The sequence below is a fragment of the Panthera pardus genome, unplaced genomic scaffold (assembly GCF_024362965.1).
Source record: "Panthera pardus isolate Hobbes unplaced genomic scaffold, ASM2436296v1 HiC_scaffold_11, whole genome shotgun sequence".
In the NCBI taxonomy this organism is placed as follows: Eukaryota; Metazoa; Chordata; class Mammalia; order Carnivora; family Felidae; genus Panthera; species Panthera pardus.
Genome location: NW_026526666.1, coordinates 35,225,881 through 35,240,435, shown reverse-complemented (window position 1 = coordinate 35,240,435; position 14,555 = coordinate 35,225,881). Strand labels below are relative to the sequence as shown.

At 40.6% G+C, this 14,555-nt stretch overlaps 1 protein-coding gene across 2 annotated transcripts in view; it reads right to left on the bottom strand.

Moving 5' to 3' along the window:
- Positions 1-14,192, bottom strand: part of SYDE2 (synapse defective Rho GTPase homolog 2) — a 51,646-nt gene extending 37,454 nt beyond the window's left edge. The window contains exons 1-2 of one of the 2 annotated variants that reach the window (XM_019414012.2): positions 12,652-14,192; positions 2,101-2,784 (exon numbers count right to left, since the gene is read on the bottom strand). In XM_019414012.2, coding sequence (XP_019269557.2) covers positions 2,101-2,784; positions 12,652-13,966 — 1,999 coding nt within the window. In that variant the 5' untranslated portion in view covers positions 13,967-14,192. The remainder of the gene's footprint in view (positions 1-2,100; positions 2,785-12,651) is intronic. The other variant, XM_019414011.2, reaches the window with a different exon arrangement.
- Between the last annotated feature and the right edge of the window lie 363 nt (positions 14,193-14,555).

The window sequence follows — 14,555 nt, the reverse complement described above, 5'->3', positions numbered from 1 at the left end:
ACAAATTCTTCTGAAAAATCAGTCTACAATTAGAAATGCACACAATTTTTTTTTTTTAATTTTAAAAATGTAAAAAAGCAGGCTTTGCACTGTCAGTGTAAGCCAGACGAGGGGCTCGATCTTATGACCGTGAGACCATGACCTGAGGCAAAATCAAGAGTCCAATGCTTCACTGACTGATCCACCCAGGTGCTCCACTCACAAAATTTTTCATTACCTTCAATCCTAACATGGCAGTGGGGAGGGGGGGGAATACTTAACTTTTCTAGTATAACTTTTCAGTGTTTCTTTCAAACTGACATAATATAGTATACACTGTTATTTAACTCACTTTTTCTCTTATCATATAACATTTATTCCACCTCCACATATCCCTGAGAAAAGGATTCAAATCCAAGTAATTTATTTGTAAAGCACATAATTATCAGCAAGAAGTGAGGAAATTCAGGGGCAAATCCAAGAACAATCAAGCCTGTTACTACTACGGGCAACTCATGTTCAATATCAGGAGAAAACTCTGGGAAATGATGTAGAATTATGACAGCCAGGGCATGAGAGAGCTGAGGTGGTTCTATACCAATTCTGGTTGGTGGGCACTCCAACAGTCACTCATTGAGGGGCACTCCTAGGCTTCCTGCAGAGAAGTTCTCTAACACTCCTGCCAGAATCCTCAAGCAGAGATGCAGATACTGATGTTTGGATGGAGGCTTGTCCCATCTAAATAAATAATAAATCCCAAGGGATATGGGCAAGATACTGACAGCATCTGTTATATGCCACATCTTTGAATATTCTGTATCATTTGAAATTTTATAAATTAAAACAACTTGATGTAAAACAGAACTGCTTTCTAGGCAACATTTGATATTTGCAACTAAATATGCTCTCTGCTATTTCCTAGTGTGTCTGGGACCAAATTTTAAAAGAAGCACATCAAAAACTCAAGGCAATCAAGGAAGAAAGAAGCCATCAGGTTGAACTATTTCATATAGTGTTCTGCAGATCAAAAACTGTCAATTTAATATGGTGCAACCTAATATGCATCAAACTTCAATTATTTCTTTTCTAGGTTCCATAACTATTGCAACACCCACCTACTTGAGAGGTCTTTACTTTTACCTCTCATTTATTTTTTCTCTTCTTCCTTTCCTTTGTTCATGAGGAAATGTAGGCATGAAACTGTAAAGTAGGGGCGCCTGGGTGGCGCAGTCGGTTAAGCGTCCGACTTCAGCCAGGTCACGATCTCGCGGTCCGTGAGTTCGAGCCCCGCGTCAGGCTCTGGGCTGATGGCTCGGAGCCTGGAGCCTGTTTCCGATTCTGTGTCTCCCTCTCTCTCTGCCCCTCCCCGTTCATGCTCTGTCTCTCTCTGTCCCAAAAATAAATAAAAAGCGTTGAAAAAAAAAAATTAAAAAAAAAAAAAAGAAACTGTAAAGTAATAACTACTGATACACGGACTATACAACTTTTCAGCTATAGCCAGGCTAGGTATAAATGAATGAATGAATGAATGAATGAATGAATGAATGAAGCAAAATTAGATTTACATAAAGAATATATATTGGGGCGCCTGGGTGGCTCAGTCAGTTAAGCATCCAACTTTGGCTCAGGTCATGATCTAACGGTTTGTGAGTTCAAGCCCCGCATAGGGGTCTGTGCTGATAGCTCAGAGCCTGGAGCCTGCTTCAGATTCTGTGTCTCCCTCTCTCTCTGCCCTTCCCCCACTTGCAGTCTGCCTCTCTCTCTCTCAAAAATAAACATTAAAAAAAATTAAAAACAAAAAGGAAATGTATCTTTTTCTTCTGCACCTCATGATCCCACTCTTTCAACTAAGAGAAACTAATTAAGGACAAACACACTAACAGTTGGTGTAGGACTACCCCAGCATCTTCACCCCTTACAAAATCAAGTCTGTGACAGGAATAACTAAACCACCATCTATATACAAATATTTGTAAACGTTTTTGAAGTTTTCTTTATTTTTATGAAAACACACTCACTTTGTAAGGAAAAGTACATAGCTACAATAGACATCTATATTTAGTTTTAGCTACTGTCCAAGAATTGAATGGAAGAAGAAGGCAAACATGTGACCACCTTTACCTGCAAAAGGAGATTTCAACATGAGACTCTCCTCTACCATTATTCTTTCTTGTGTCTTGTGTCCAAGCCCTTGCTTGTACTGCCGCACGAGCTCTGTGGAGTGGATGGACTCAACAGGATTCACTTCATTTGACTGTGATGTATGAACCTTGCCTCTGTGTTCTGAAGAGTACAGCAAGCCTTCAGTGTACTGTTCTGCTTTCATTAGGTCTGGACCAGACAATACTCTCAAACTAACAGCAGGAAACTTCAGAACAGCAGGGTCTGCCTCACCAAAACTCAAAGCATTTGATATACCAAAGTCATCATCCTCAGGAATGGGGTTGTACCATATTTCTCCTTCATCATCTGCATCATTTTCCTCATTAAAATCTAAAGAACAATTTTTTGATAATGAAGAATTTGTAGCATTACACACCACATATGTACAATATTCTTCAGATGATTTGAGGAAAGGTCGTGATAACTGATGTTTAGGTGAGATGGATAAATGACTTATGTCTTGGCATTTCTTATTTTCTTCTTCCAGGTTAAAAGATCTCAGAGTACTCTGATATAGCCAATTGCGTTTCTTTGACACAGTGATGCTGTTAAGTGGCTTATGACCTCTGATTCCAATATTATCCTTCAGATCTTCAAGTTCTCTTCTCTTCACTGAAGACCCATAGACATTTTCAAATAAATCTGTTTCAAAGAAAAAGAAGAAAGTAAAACGTAATGCCTAGGATACCAGGAAAAACCAGTCACTTGAGATCAGTTATTAAAATACTATTTTTAACAATGGAATATTACTCAGCTATCCAAAAAGAATGAAATTTTGCCATTTACAATGAAATAGATGGAACTAGAATGCATTATGCGAAGCAAAGTAATTCAATCAGAGAAAGACAAATACCATGACTTCACTCACATATAGAATTTAAGAAACAAAACAGATGAACATGTGGGAAGGGGGAAAAAAGAGGAGAGAGGGAAACAAACCACAAGAGACTCTTAATGACTGGAGAACAAACTATGGGTTGATAGTAGGAGGTGGGTGGGAGATGGGCCATACCGGCACTTGTGATGAGCACTGGGTATTGTATGTAAGTGATGAATCACTAAATTCTATTCTTTAAGCCAATATTGCACTATATGTTAACTAAAATTTAAATAAAAAAAAAAAGAAAAAAACTAATATTTTTAAAAGGAAAAAAAGAAGGAAAAGTAGTATTACACATTTGGAGACTAAAATGAAACAAGAAACATTTTGGCTTTTTCACTAAAAATAATTTTTATTATTTAGACTACTAGTAAAAGTGACATAAGAATTCTAAGAAAATGAATAAACAAACTCTAAGATTGCCTTTATAAACATATCTGGGCTAACAAAGACGTACCCCACGCAAAACACACTTAAGCTTATATAGAATACTTTGTACACAGTATGACTTTAATTCATATTTTGAATAATTTTATTTTTCTTTTTAAAAATTTTTTAATTTTATTTGAGAGAGAGAGAGAAAATACAAGTGGGGGGGGAGAGAGAGAGAGAGAGAGAGAGAGAGAGAGAGAGAGAGAGAGAGAGAACCTTAAGCAGGTTCCGTGCTCAGCGCAGAGCCTGGTACGGGCTAGATCCCATGATTCTGAGATCATGACCTGAGCCAAAATCAAAAGTCATGCTCAAATGATTGAGCCCCAAGTCTGGCTCTGTGCTGGATGTGGAGCCTGCTTAAGATTCTCTCTTTGTCTGTTTCTTTCCCTCTGCCCCTCCCGCACTCATGTGTTCTTACCCTCTCAAAAAAAAAAAATGAATTAAGGAATTCATAGTGCAATGAGCGTCATCAAATGCTTGATATGTGTTTGTGTTAATGTAATGCGATAAGATTTTTTTGAGAAAAATGTACACATAACATCAATTCCACATAGAGAGGTAAATGTTTTGCACATCCAAAGAACTGCATAAAGCAGGCTTCAATTACAGTCAATAAACTAAATATATACCATAACACTAATTCACTAGGCATAGAAAGTTAAAACAGAACATTTCTAAAAATTTAAGATCATGCTAAAGGTTTCTAAATTATGGAATTATAGTCCTGCTACTTCACGTGTATATATGGTTGATTCATCTTGTATTCTAGCAAATAAAATATGAAAGCCTAGTAACAGAGTGATAAAAACACATTAAACTATGAGGAGCTTAGAAACAACCACAACATTAGGTTCATGCATAATCAAGGCTTTCAGTAACCTTCCTCTACTGAAAAAAAAAATCCCTTAAAAAATGTAAACTTGTCTTTTTTCATCCTAAATATTACCCAACCAAGTAGATTAATTTTTTAAAAAAGCTAATAATAATTTTTAAAAATATCTCAAACACAAACTGGGTTTCAAGTTCATCTAGTTCAGAGGCAGGAATGAACTAGGAATCAAAAGGGAAGAAAGTTCCCGTGAATGTCTACTATGCCAGACATTTACTTACTCAACAAATATTTATTGAGTACCTATTATGTGCCAGGAATGAAAGATAAAGCAGTAAGAAAGCCCTTAACCTCCACAACAATGTTAAGAAAATGACTATTTCCATAAGGCAGAAAAAGTGAGGAATATGGTCAAGGTGCTAGCTGTAGTATTCAAATTTAAGTCAATCTAATACTAAAATCCATGCTCTTAACCTGTCTCCCCTATACCATGCTACCCACCAAAGGTAGGAAAGCAGGTAACCCTTTCTGAATGTGGTGATAATATCAATCCAGTTAACTGCTCATAAGGATTGAGTAATGGTGGAAATATCTTGAAAACTATATAACTCAGAAAAGTAATTTGCCCAAGATCAACTGGTTCATAAATGGAAGAAGCAGTACTCAAAATAAACTCTTATGACTCCAAAGTTTGTAGCAATATACCTGGGCTACTAGAAAAGAGATACACACCTCTACCCTCCAGGATTTAACATGCAAACATGTAACGAATATTCATTCGATAAATAACTTCAATTAATTTAGTTCAATTTAATTAATGAAAAACGTGAGGATTCAAGTCTTTCTTTGGTTCTGTCTCCTTTAAAATTAAAGAACTGATTTAAGAACTGAAAATCAACACATACTCAGGAATCACTGGGGCTTCCAGGTTGTTAGTGGTCACATCTTTTTGCCAAGTGTACTAAAGTCCAAATCTATTTCACATTTAAGCCAAGTCCCTATTATTTAATAGCATTTCAGATGATCAAGGGACATTATTTGTAGTTTTTACACAATTATAAATTTGAAGCCAAAAGTATAAAATTATACAACTCATGATAGCTAGGAGTCACATATTATTTTATCATTTTCTCAGATGTCTCTCAGCAGATCCAAAATTTTATATAGTTAAATTATTTTGAGTCCTATTGAGTTTTTGACATACATTTAAAGAAATAAACATGCTTTTACTTGTACTACACTCCAAGGAACTGTAATGACAAAAACAAAGCTATTAGCAACCCGTATTTAAGCAAATTGATGTATCTATTGATATAAGTATTTAATAAATGTGTAATATTAAAAGGAATAATTATACCATGAGATACAATGCAACTATTTTTCATGAAACTACAGACCACAAAAACTTGAAACCAAATAATCTGACTGCTATTGCTGAATAATTCAATATACTACATGATACTGAACTTAAAATTTAGAGATAAATAGGTACATCATTATGATTTCTGATAAAGGCCAAATTCATTCATTTATTAAAACTGAATATAAGCAACACATTCAGGACCCTAATTTTAAACATTTCATTTTTATCTCAGGTAACTAAACAGATGCATATGAATGTAAATTACACAGAAAGCTATCTGCAATCTTCCATTTACTCCCTTTTATGCTAAAATTAATGTTAAACCCTACTGGCATAAATTTAAATTATCTTTAGCTCCTGTTAGCTTTACCTACAGCTATGTTCACTCACACACACACACTCACAATGAAAATATAAGTAAAAAAAGATACCAAAATAAGTACGCAAAGTTGCAAGTCAAAAATGTCTTTATTCTCTTATAATTATACATGTTGTGGTATAATTAATGAAATGAGTAATTAAAATAACTTTACTTTGAAAATCCGTAAGAGAATGCAGAAGTGGCAATTAAGTTTTTCACTCAAAAAATATTCTACATAGTAGTGAACTACTCAAGCCAATTTTTTGTCCTCAACTATTATTTCATAATAAATTAAATGACTTACTATTACTAAACATTTAACTAGTGCCCCACCTCAAAATCATCAGCAAACTGAGAAATTATGGATTTCAACCTTCACTGAAATTGTACAGTATATACAGACATCTTTTCATCATTTAAAAAAGCCCTACTGCAGAAACAAACTTTGTTGCTTTGCTTACATCTCCTTAAAAAATCCTAAATAAAAGAATTCTTACAACATTGTATTAGAATTTAAATAAATACAAGCAATCCTGCTTAGAGTCAAACCTGGCAGCCCAGATGAAATGACTAGAATAAATACAAGCCTTAGGTTTGTACATGAGTTTTTATATACATGTGCCTTTCTCTTTTCCAGATATATCTAAGTGGGGAGATGGGTACAATTGAAAAGGAAGTAAGTTATTTTTCTGTTTTACGTTTCCTCCCTTGTGACTAGCAACAAAACCCTTAAGAAAAAAAAGCTGTGTGCTAGCTGGCTTTAGGGACAGTAGAGAAGAAAACTCAGACTGTTTGCAGTTCCACAAAGTAAGAGGGAACAGCAAGACAAAGACGCACAAAAGAAGGGCAGGATAAGTAAGTGTCCCTAAACAGGTGTGTGTTAGCTCGATTGCCAGTGTTCTTCAAGGCAGTACTCCTTACCTTCTGATCACTTCACTCTCTATCCAGAATCCTAACCATCTGGGCAAGGTAGTATTCTCACAAAGCCTGATTACCTTTCTCTTGGTAACAGCTAACTAAGCACCAAGCACTGTACCAAACAGATTATCTTTTTTCATCCTCAGAGCAACCTGAGGGCTGAGTGACCTGTTCCAGGTCACAAGCCTGGTCAGTGATGGGGTCTGATCAGACAACTAGAGGCTCTATTCTGTTAACCAGCATACTACATAGCCTCCTCTCTAGTAGATTCCACAATCTCATATTTATTGGTGCAAGATAAGACCAATATGAAGGGAACTGCTTAAACTTGTCACATGTAAGCAGTAAGTATAAATATACATAATAAAACTGAAGCTGAAAGACCTCAACTGCTTTGTTCTAATAGAATTTAGTTTAAGTATCAAGTATCAGAATAAAGTAGAATGCTTCTTCAAAACTTTAATAAATGTGTCAAGATAGGTGATTGGGGCACTGGGAACTCTAGAACCTTGCTACTCAAAGTACATACCAAACAGCCTCATCTACACTGGAAGTTTGTTAAAATGCAGATTCTCAGGTCCCACCCCCTACACCTATAAATCCACATTTTAACAAGATTTTCAGAGTTTGAAAAGCACTGCTCCATAACCACACTTTGAGTGGCAAAGGTCTAAAAAATAACCTTAGTGATTCCAAAAAATAAATTCCACTTACAAATGTAGGACTTTCAAATCAACACACTATTTTCTGCTGAATTTGTAATTCTCAGAGTTTTCCTGCCACCAGCAACTTCAATGTTCTGTGGCACTCTTCCAAAAAAAAAAAAAAAGACAACTGAACTTGCTTCCAGGGCCATAATGGCAGAATTTCTCAGAGAGGGATTTAAAGTTAGAAGACAGCCAAACATTATATGCCTATTGATACTAATCATGAATAGGGCTAATGCATAAAAGAATTTGTTGAAAAAATTCATAAAGATCATGTAGATCATAAAGAAATTAGAGCTACAAATACTTCAGGAAATAGAAGAAATAGATGAGAATCTGCATTATAAATCTCAACCTAACAAAGTATAATGCATGAAATCACACCAATTAATACTATTTTAAAAGAATTACCTAAAATTTTCAGACAAAATGTTAACAAGTTACATGCCCTAATTTTTTTCTTTCACAGATCGTGTAGCAGCAAAAGTAGAGTCAAGGTAGGCTAATTATTTTTTAAGGCAATAAAAGGCTGAAATAGCTCAACCTAGTGCCTTTGAATTTATTCCTGAGTACTATATGCTAATTAAATATATTTATAAAGACTTATAATGAAGTATAGTTGGCAAATAGATTAAAATTCCTTTGTAATCTACGGCTTGCAGAAACTTGACAATATTTATCATGTGTAATGACTTTAGATTTCTTAAATAATCATCTCAATTAAGTACAAATTGGCCAATCTGTGAACATCACACCCAAAACACCAAATCATTGGCATTATTATACTATCTAAAGTTTTAAAGGTTCTCAGTAGGAGACAGAAATCAAAACAAAACATCATTTTGGCTTCCAAAATAAATTTAAAATCATTCCAAATCATTTAAAAATGATTGTTATGTGGTCTCAAAAATTTTCAAAATACCTAAGTATTAGATAGATTAGGTATCTCCATCCCATTAGTTATTCTGTGTTATAAATTCTTTAACTTCATCTTGAAAGAAAACATTCTCATAAATAATACTGAATAGAAAAGTGTGATATAAACCTTTTGGTGTATTTAACACCTTTATACAATCTAGAATGAATTACTTCATCTGGAATGCCCAATTAATTTTTTAGAAAACATGATTTAGGGGCTCTTGGTGGCTCAGTTGGTTAAGCACCTGACTTCGGCTCAGGTCATGATCTTGCAGTTTGTGAGTTCGAGCCCGAGTCAGGTTCTGTGCTTACAGTTCAGAGCCTGGGGCCTGCTTCGGATTCTGTGTCTCCCTCTCTCTCTGCCCCTCTCCCGCTTGTGCTGTCTCAAAACTAAATAAACGTTAAAAATTTTTTTAAAAAGGAAAAGGAAAACAGGATTCTTTTTTCTTTTAAATTTTTTTTTTAATGTTAATTTTTATTTTTGAGACAGAGAGAGACAGAGCATGAACAGGGGAGGGGCAGAGAGAGAGGGAGACACAGAATCGGAAGCAGGCTCCAGGTTCCGAGCCATCAGCCCAGAGCCCGACGTGGGGCTCGAACTCATGGACCGCGAGATCGTGACCTGAGCTGAAGTCGGATGCTTAACCAACTGAGCCACCCAGGCACCCTGAAAACAGAATTTAAAAGTAAACTCTAGAGGGGTGTTTGGGTGGTTCAGTCAGTTAAGTGTCTGACTTTGGCTCAGGTCACGATCTCATGGTTCATGAGTTTGAGCTCCGAGTCTGACAGCTCAGAGCCTGGAGCCTGCTTCAGATTCTGTGTCTCCCTCTCTCTCTGCCCTTTTCCGGTTCACACTCTCTCTCTCTCTCCCTCTCTCAAAAATAAACACTAAAAAAGATTTTACTAAAAAAAAAGGTAGAATCCAGGTAACATCAATCTTAACTAAAGTAAACATTTAAAGGTGAAGGTTTAAAATAGATATACTGATTTTTTTTAAGTTTTTTTTTATTTTGAAAGACAGAGCAAGCGCGAGTGGGGGAGGGGCAGCGAGGGAGAAAGGGGTAGAGAAAGAGAGGCGCATGTGCGTGCGAGCGAGCGAGCGAGCGAGCGAGAGAGAGAGAGAATATGAATCCCAAGCAGGTTCTGTGCTATCAGTACAGAGCCCAAGGTGGGGTTTGATCCATGAACAGTGAGATCATGACCTAAGCCAAAATCAAGAGTCAGACACTTAACTGACTGAGCCACCCAGGCGCTCCTAAAATAGATATATTCATTTAAAAATTATCTTAATAGGCCACCTGGGTGGCTCTCAGGGTTAAGCCTGGGACTCTAGATTTCAGCTCAGGTGGTGATCTCACCCTTCCTGAGGTTGAGCCCAACACCCATCCCCGACCCCCATCCCCACCGTATCTCCACCCATCATGGGGCTCTGCCCTGAAGGTGAGAAGCTGCTTAGGATTCTCTTTCTCCATCTTTCTCTGCCCCTTCCCACCTCGAGAGCACTCTCTCTCTCTCTCAAAATAAATAAATGAACATTAAAAAAAAAAAAAAAAAAAACCTATGAGAATTCCCCCATCTTCTTTGCAATTTTGAGGTAGTTACCTACCCTCTAAACCTTGTTGAAATTCCATTCATCTCCTCATTTCAAGCAACTTAATATAATTAATTGGATCAGGCCTCTAAGGAACTTTAGCATGTGTTTAACCTCATATAAATAGGGGTTTTGGAGTCATTGAGACCTGAGTCTGAATCCATATAATAGTCTGAATCCCTACACTAATATATACAAACCATATAATACTAGTTTGTGCCACCCTGGGTAAACTTCTTGACTCCTGTTTCTTTTGTTGTTGTTAAATGACAGGTGTCATGGGGGGGGGATATGCAGGGGGATTATGAGAACCACATAAAGTATCCAGATGGTTTTAATAAGTTCAACTAACCTTCATGAAAAATAGTTAAAAAAAAAAAAAACAAGATTAACTCTCCAAATCTATACCAGATATGTAAACATTACACAAGTTATTTATATCTTTCCTAAAAGATGATTTGATTTGAAAGGAAATAACATCTGAGAAAGTTATTTAAACCAGAAATAACTCAAGCATTTGCTTAGATTTCTTGTAAAATATCTAAAATACTATCACATAGTAATTCTAATGTTTCATTTTAATTTATTTTACAGTTACTTCAATTTAATTAGTTTCTCAATGAAAAGAATCAATGAATTCATTCTTGAGCATTATTACATTTATTATTACTTTAAAAATCCTTGAATGTTTATTTACACTATAACTGAGGATCTTAAAGCCATCAGATGGTAAATGTTTAACCTTTGCAACAAAAGGGTAAAAAAAATTGACTAAAATTTTATGCAGATTTTTGTTATGGCTGAAATTTAACGATCTTACAAAGAGTTAACTGAAACAAGATCATGGGAAGTAAAGATATAGTAGCAATAAAATATAAAGATTACAAATACTTTACTCCTGCAAATACGTATTTTTTTAATGTGAACTTAGCAAGTACACCTCCCTTTACAAAAAAAAAATGTACATTCTGTTATCCTTTATTCAAAAGAAATGGAATAAGTTTGAGGCACTTGGGTGGCTCAGTTGGTTAAGCATCCAACTTTGGCTCAGGTCATGATCTCACAGTTTGTGAATCTGAGCCGCTCCTCGGGCTCTGTGCTGACAGCTCAGAGCCTGGAGCCTGCTTCGGATTCTATGTCTCCTCCTCTCACTCTGCCCCTCTCCCGCTCATTCTCATTCTCTCTCTCTCTCTCTCTCTCTCTCTCTCTCTCCCCCTCTCCCTCTCTCTCATCCCCTCTCCCTCTCCCTCTCTCAAAAATGAATGAACATTAAAAAAATATTAAAAAAAAGAAATGGAATAAATTTGAGGATAAACAGGATAAAGAAATGGGATAAATTTTGACAGGTATGGATTAGAGATTTATAGACTCAAAAAAAAAAAAAAACTTTTCCAGTTTGTATATGCTTTAAATGAATCATTTGATTTGTCCTCACTGTGCGATTACAAGTTTTGTGAACTTTGTTTCTCCCCAGTTTTGTATTTATTGGTTAAACAAAGTTAATGTGTATAAACCCCAGTCCTGGAGGATTTGTAATTCTTACCAGAGAAAATGCTAAGTACTGTGAATCCTTTTATATATCATCATTTAATATTTTTAAAATTAATGACATATGTCTTTTTGTTCACTAAAAGTCTTTGTATTTAAAATTGTAGTTCAAAGGATAGTGTTGTTTTGGACTCAGTTTGAAACTACCGTCCTTCTTTCAGAAACAAATTTTTACTATTGACAACATAATTACCAAATATACTTAAGTTCGCACATGACTTTAAATGAATGCACTTTCTTAGAAGTACTAGACATCTTTCTCTTGATTAAAATACCGGTGCCCTTATTTTTCCACAATAAAAAGATTACTCACTTTGTTGGTTTTTTTTTTTTTTCTTTTGTTGTTGTTGTGGAAGGAAGAAGGGAGGAAAGGTGGAGAGGTGAAGTACGTGAAATCCTAGTGACTAAAAAGAAATTTTGGTTGATAGTTTGGTTTGTTTTTGGGTTTGGTTGTGTGTCTGTTGTGTGCACGCGGGCCTGGGAGAGAGACGGAAAAGAAAAAAGAAAACGTGTAATGAGTAAAATGACAGTTTATGAAGCCCATAAAGTCTCCCTTGAATCAAATTCAAATTCACAACCTCCACAAAGTCTACGGATTTGCCTAGAGCCACAAAGAATAAAAATGAAGGCAGCACCGCCCAACTCTATACAAAAAGCGTGTGATGAACTTAACCTTTACTCAGTGTAGTATTCAGGAGTATGCACGCCGGTTTATAGAAGAAAAAACAAAAACCCCAAGTTCCTCATGCCACTGTCTTTTAAAGGCAGGGGGGAGACAAAACGAGCGAATGCGTTATACCAAGTAACCTGGTGCATTCAGCTGCCACTTACGTGTCACTGACTTTGGCACCGGCACGTACCTGTCTGCAAATGCATACCTTATTCTTGTCTCTTAAGACAGAAGCCCAGTTGGTAAACACTAAGACTCAAAGAGTTAGCATTCTGATCGCAAAGTATCCTACCTGTTAGCGTAATTCTTTGGTCTGGAGGCACGGAGAGGACTTGGCTTTCACGCATTTTCAAGGCGCCCAGATTTGGAGGGTTCGCCTGCGCTCCAGAGATTTTGGGGGATGTCCCCCGGGAGCGACCCTTCATTCCCAGGGACAGCAGACGTCCTTTGTACATCCACTTCTGCAGCTTCTTGACTGTCACCGCAGGAGGCTTGAGGAAGGGAAGCCCCTCCTGGCCATCTCCTTTGCGGCTGCGTGCCACAGCTGACCCCGCAGGATCCCTGAAGGGGCTTCCCGTGGAGCGGCCGGGGTCCTTGGAGCAGGGAGGCCGGAGGCCGGTGGGGGCCGCGGCCGGGGCGCTGCCTCCGCTCCAGCCGTCCATCCCGCCTCCACGTGGCGGGGGCTCGTCCAGGTCCCCGCGCGCGCCGCACCTGATCCAGCTGTCGCTCGGCCACCGCTGGAAAGAAGGAGGCTTGGCACCCACCCGGAGGCTCTCGAGGCTTCTGCTGCAGGACAGCCGCATCCGAGGAGTCCGCAGGCGGCCTCCCCCCGACTCCCTCGGAGGAGACCGGGGCGGAGACACCTGCTGCCAAGGGCGGCCACCGCCTCCCCGCTGCCAGTCTCGGGGGCAGGCTCGGCGGTCCGCAGCGCCGCAGGGGGAAGGCGGCTGGCCCAGAGCCCGGGCTCCCACAAGGCAGCCGCGATCCGCCCAACCCCTGTCGTCCCGCCGCGCGCCCGAGTCAGGGGGCAGGTCGTGCATGGCCTGGATCAGCAGATAATAGGCCTCTCGCAACTGGGTCTGCAGCCTGCCTGTCTCCAGGCGGCCGCCCTCCGCCCCCGGGGAGGAGCCCGCCGCCGGGGGAGGCGGGGGCCACCGCTCCGCCTCCGCCCCCTCGGGCTCGGGCGCCGACTGGGAGCCGCCGGGCACGTTCTCATAGTAGTCGGCGTCGTCCTCCTGCTCGTCGTCGTCCTCTCCGCTGCCTTCGGAGCCCGGCGGGGCGCGCAGAGAGGCGCGAGTGAGCCCGCCACCCGAAGAGACGGCCTCCTTCCCGCCGCGCGGCCGAGGCCCGAGCGCTCCCCACCGATCCGGGCGCCCTCCCGGGACCCGAGCCTCGGGGCCCCACGCCTGAGGCGACGGCGGGGGCCGCTCCAGGCTCGGCCGGGCTCCGCCGGCGTGCTCGCACGAGGAGGCGTCCGGGGCTCCCTCGGCTACCGCGGAGGCCGCCACCGTAGCTGCAGCCGCCGCCCGGAGCCCGAGCCCCCCGGCGGCGCGGGGACTCCGCCTCCCACGGAGCCTGGACAGCGTCCTCCTTAGAGGGTCCGCCATCCCCTCCGCCTCAACAGCCAGGCTCGCCCCCGCTGCGAGAGGAGGACGGAGCCCTGTTGGGGAAAAATCTGCGCTCGCGGAGGCGGCGGCGGCGACGACGGCGGCTCCCCATGACCGGCGCTGGCCCTCGCGGGCTCCTCACATACTTGGCATAACTCTGCCGCGGCAAGGGGTGGGGGAGGGCGGCGGCGCCGCAGAGCGCATGCCCCGGAGCCTCGGGCCGCGACGGGACGCGCAGTCTGCGGGCGGCTGCGCTGCGTTCCCTGGGTGGGCGCGCGGCGCTCGGCGTGCGGCGGGGCGGAGGGCAGGGCAGGGAGGCCAGCGAAAGTGAGCTAAAGTAGACGCGGGGAGGCAAGGGGAAGCGCACGGAGCGCGCTACGGTCGGAGCGTTGGGGAAGGGGGGGTAACAGTGAGAGGTGAGGCAGAAAAAGAACGAGCAGGAAGGTGAGTCTGGGCTGGAAGCCTGCAAAGTTTTGGAGAAAGGGAAAGTGCTCTCCTAGCTGCCATCCCGTCGCCTTCACCACCCTCCCTCCCAATTGCCACCAGTGCACGAGGCGTGTCTATTACAGCAAGTTCTAGCTTGAGAGAA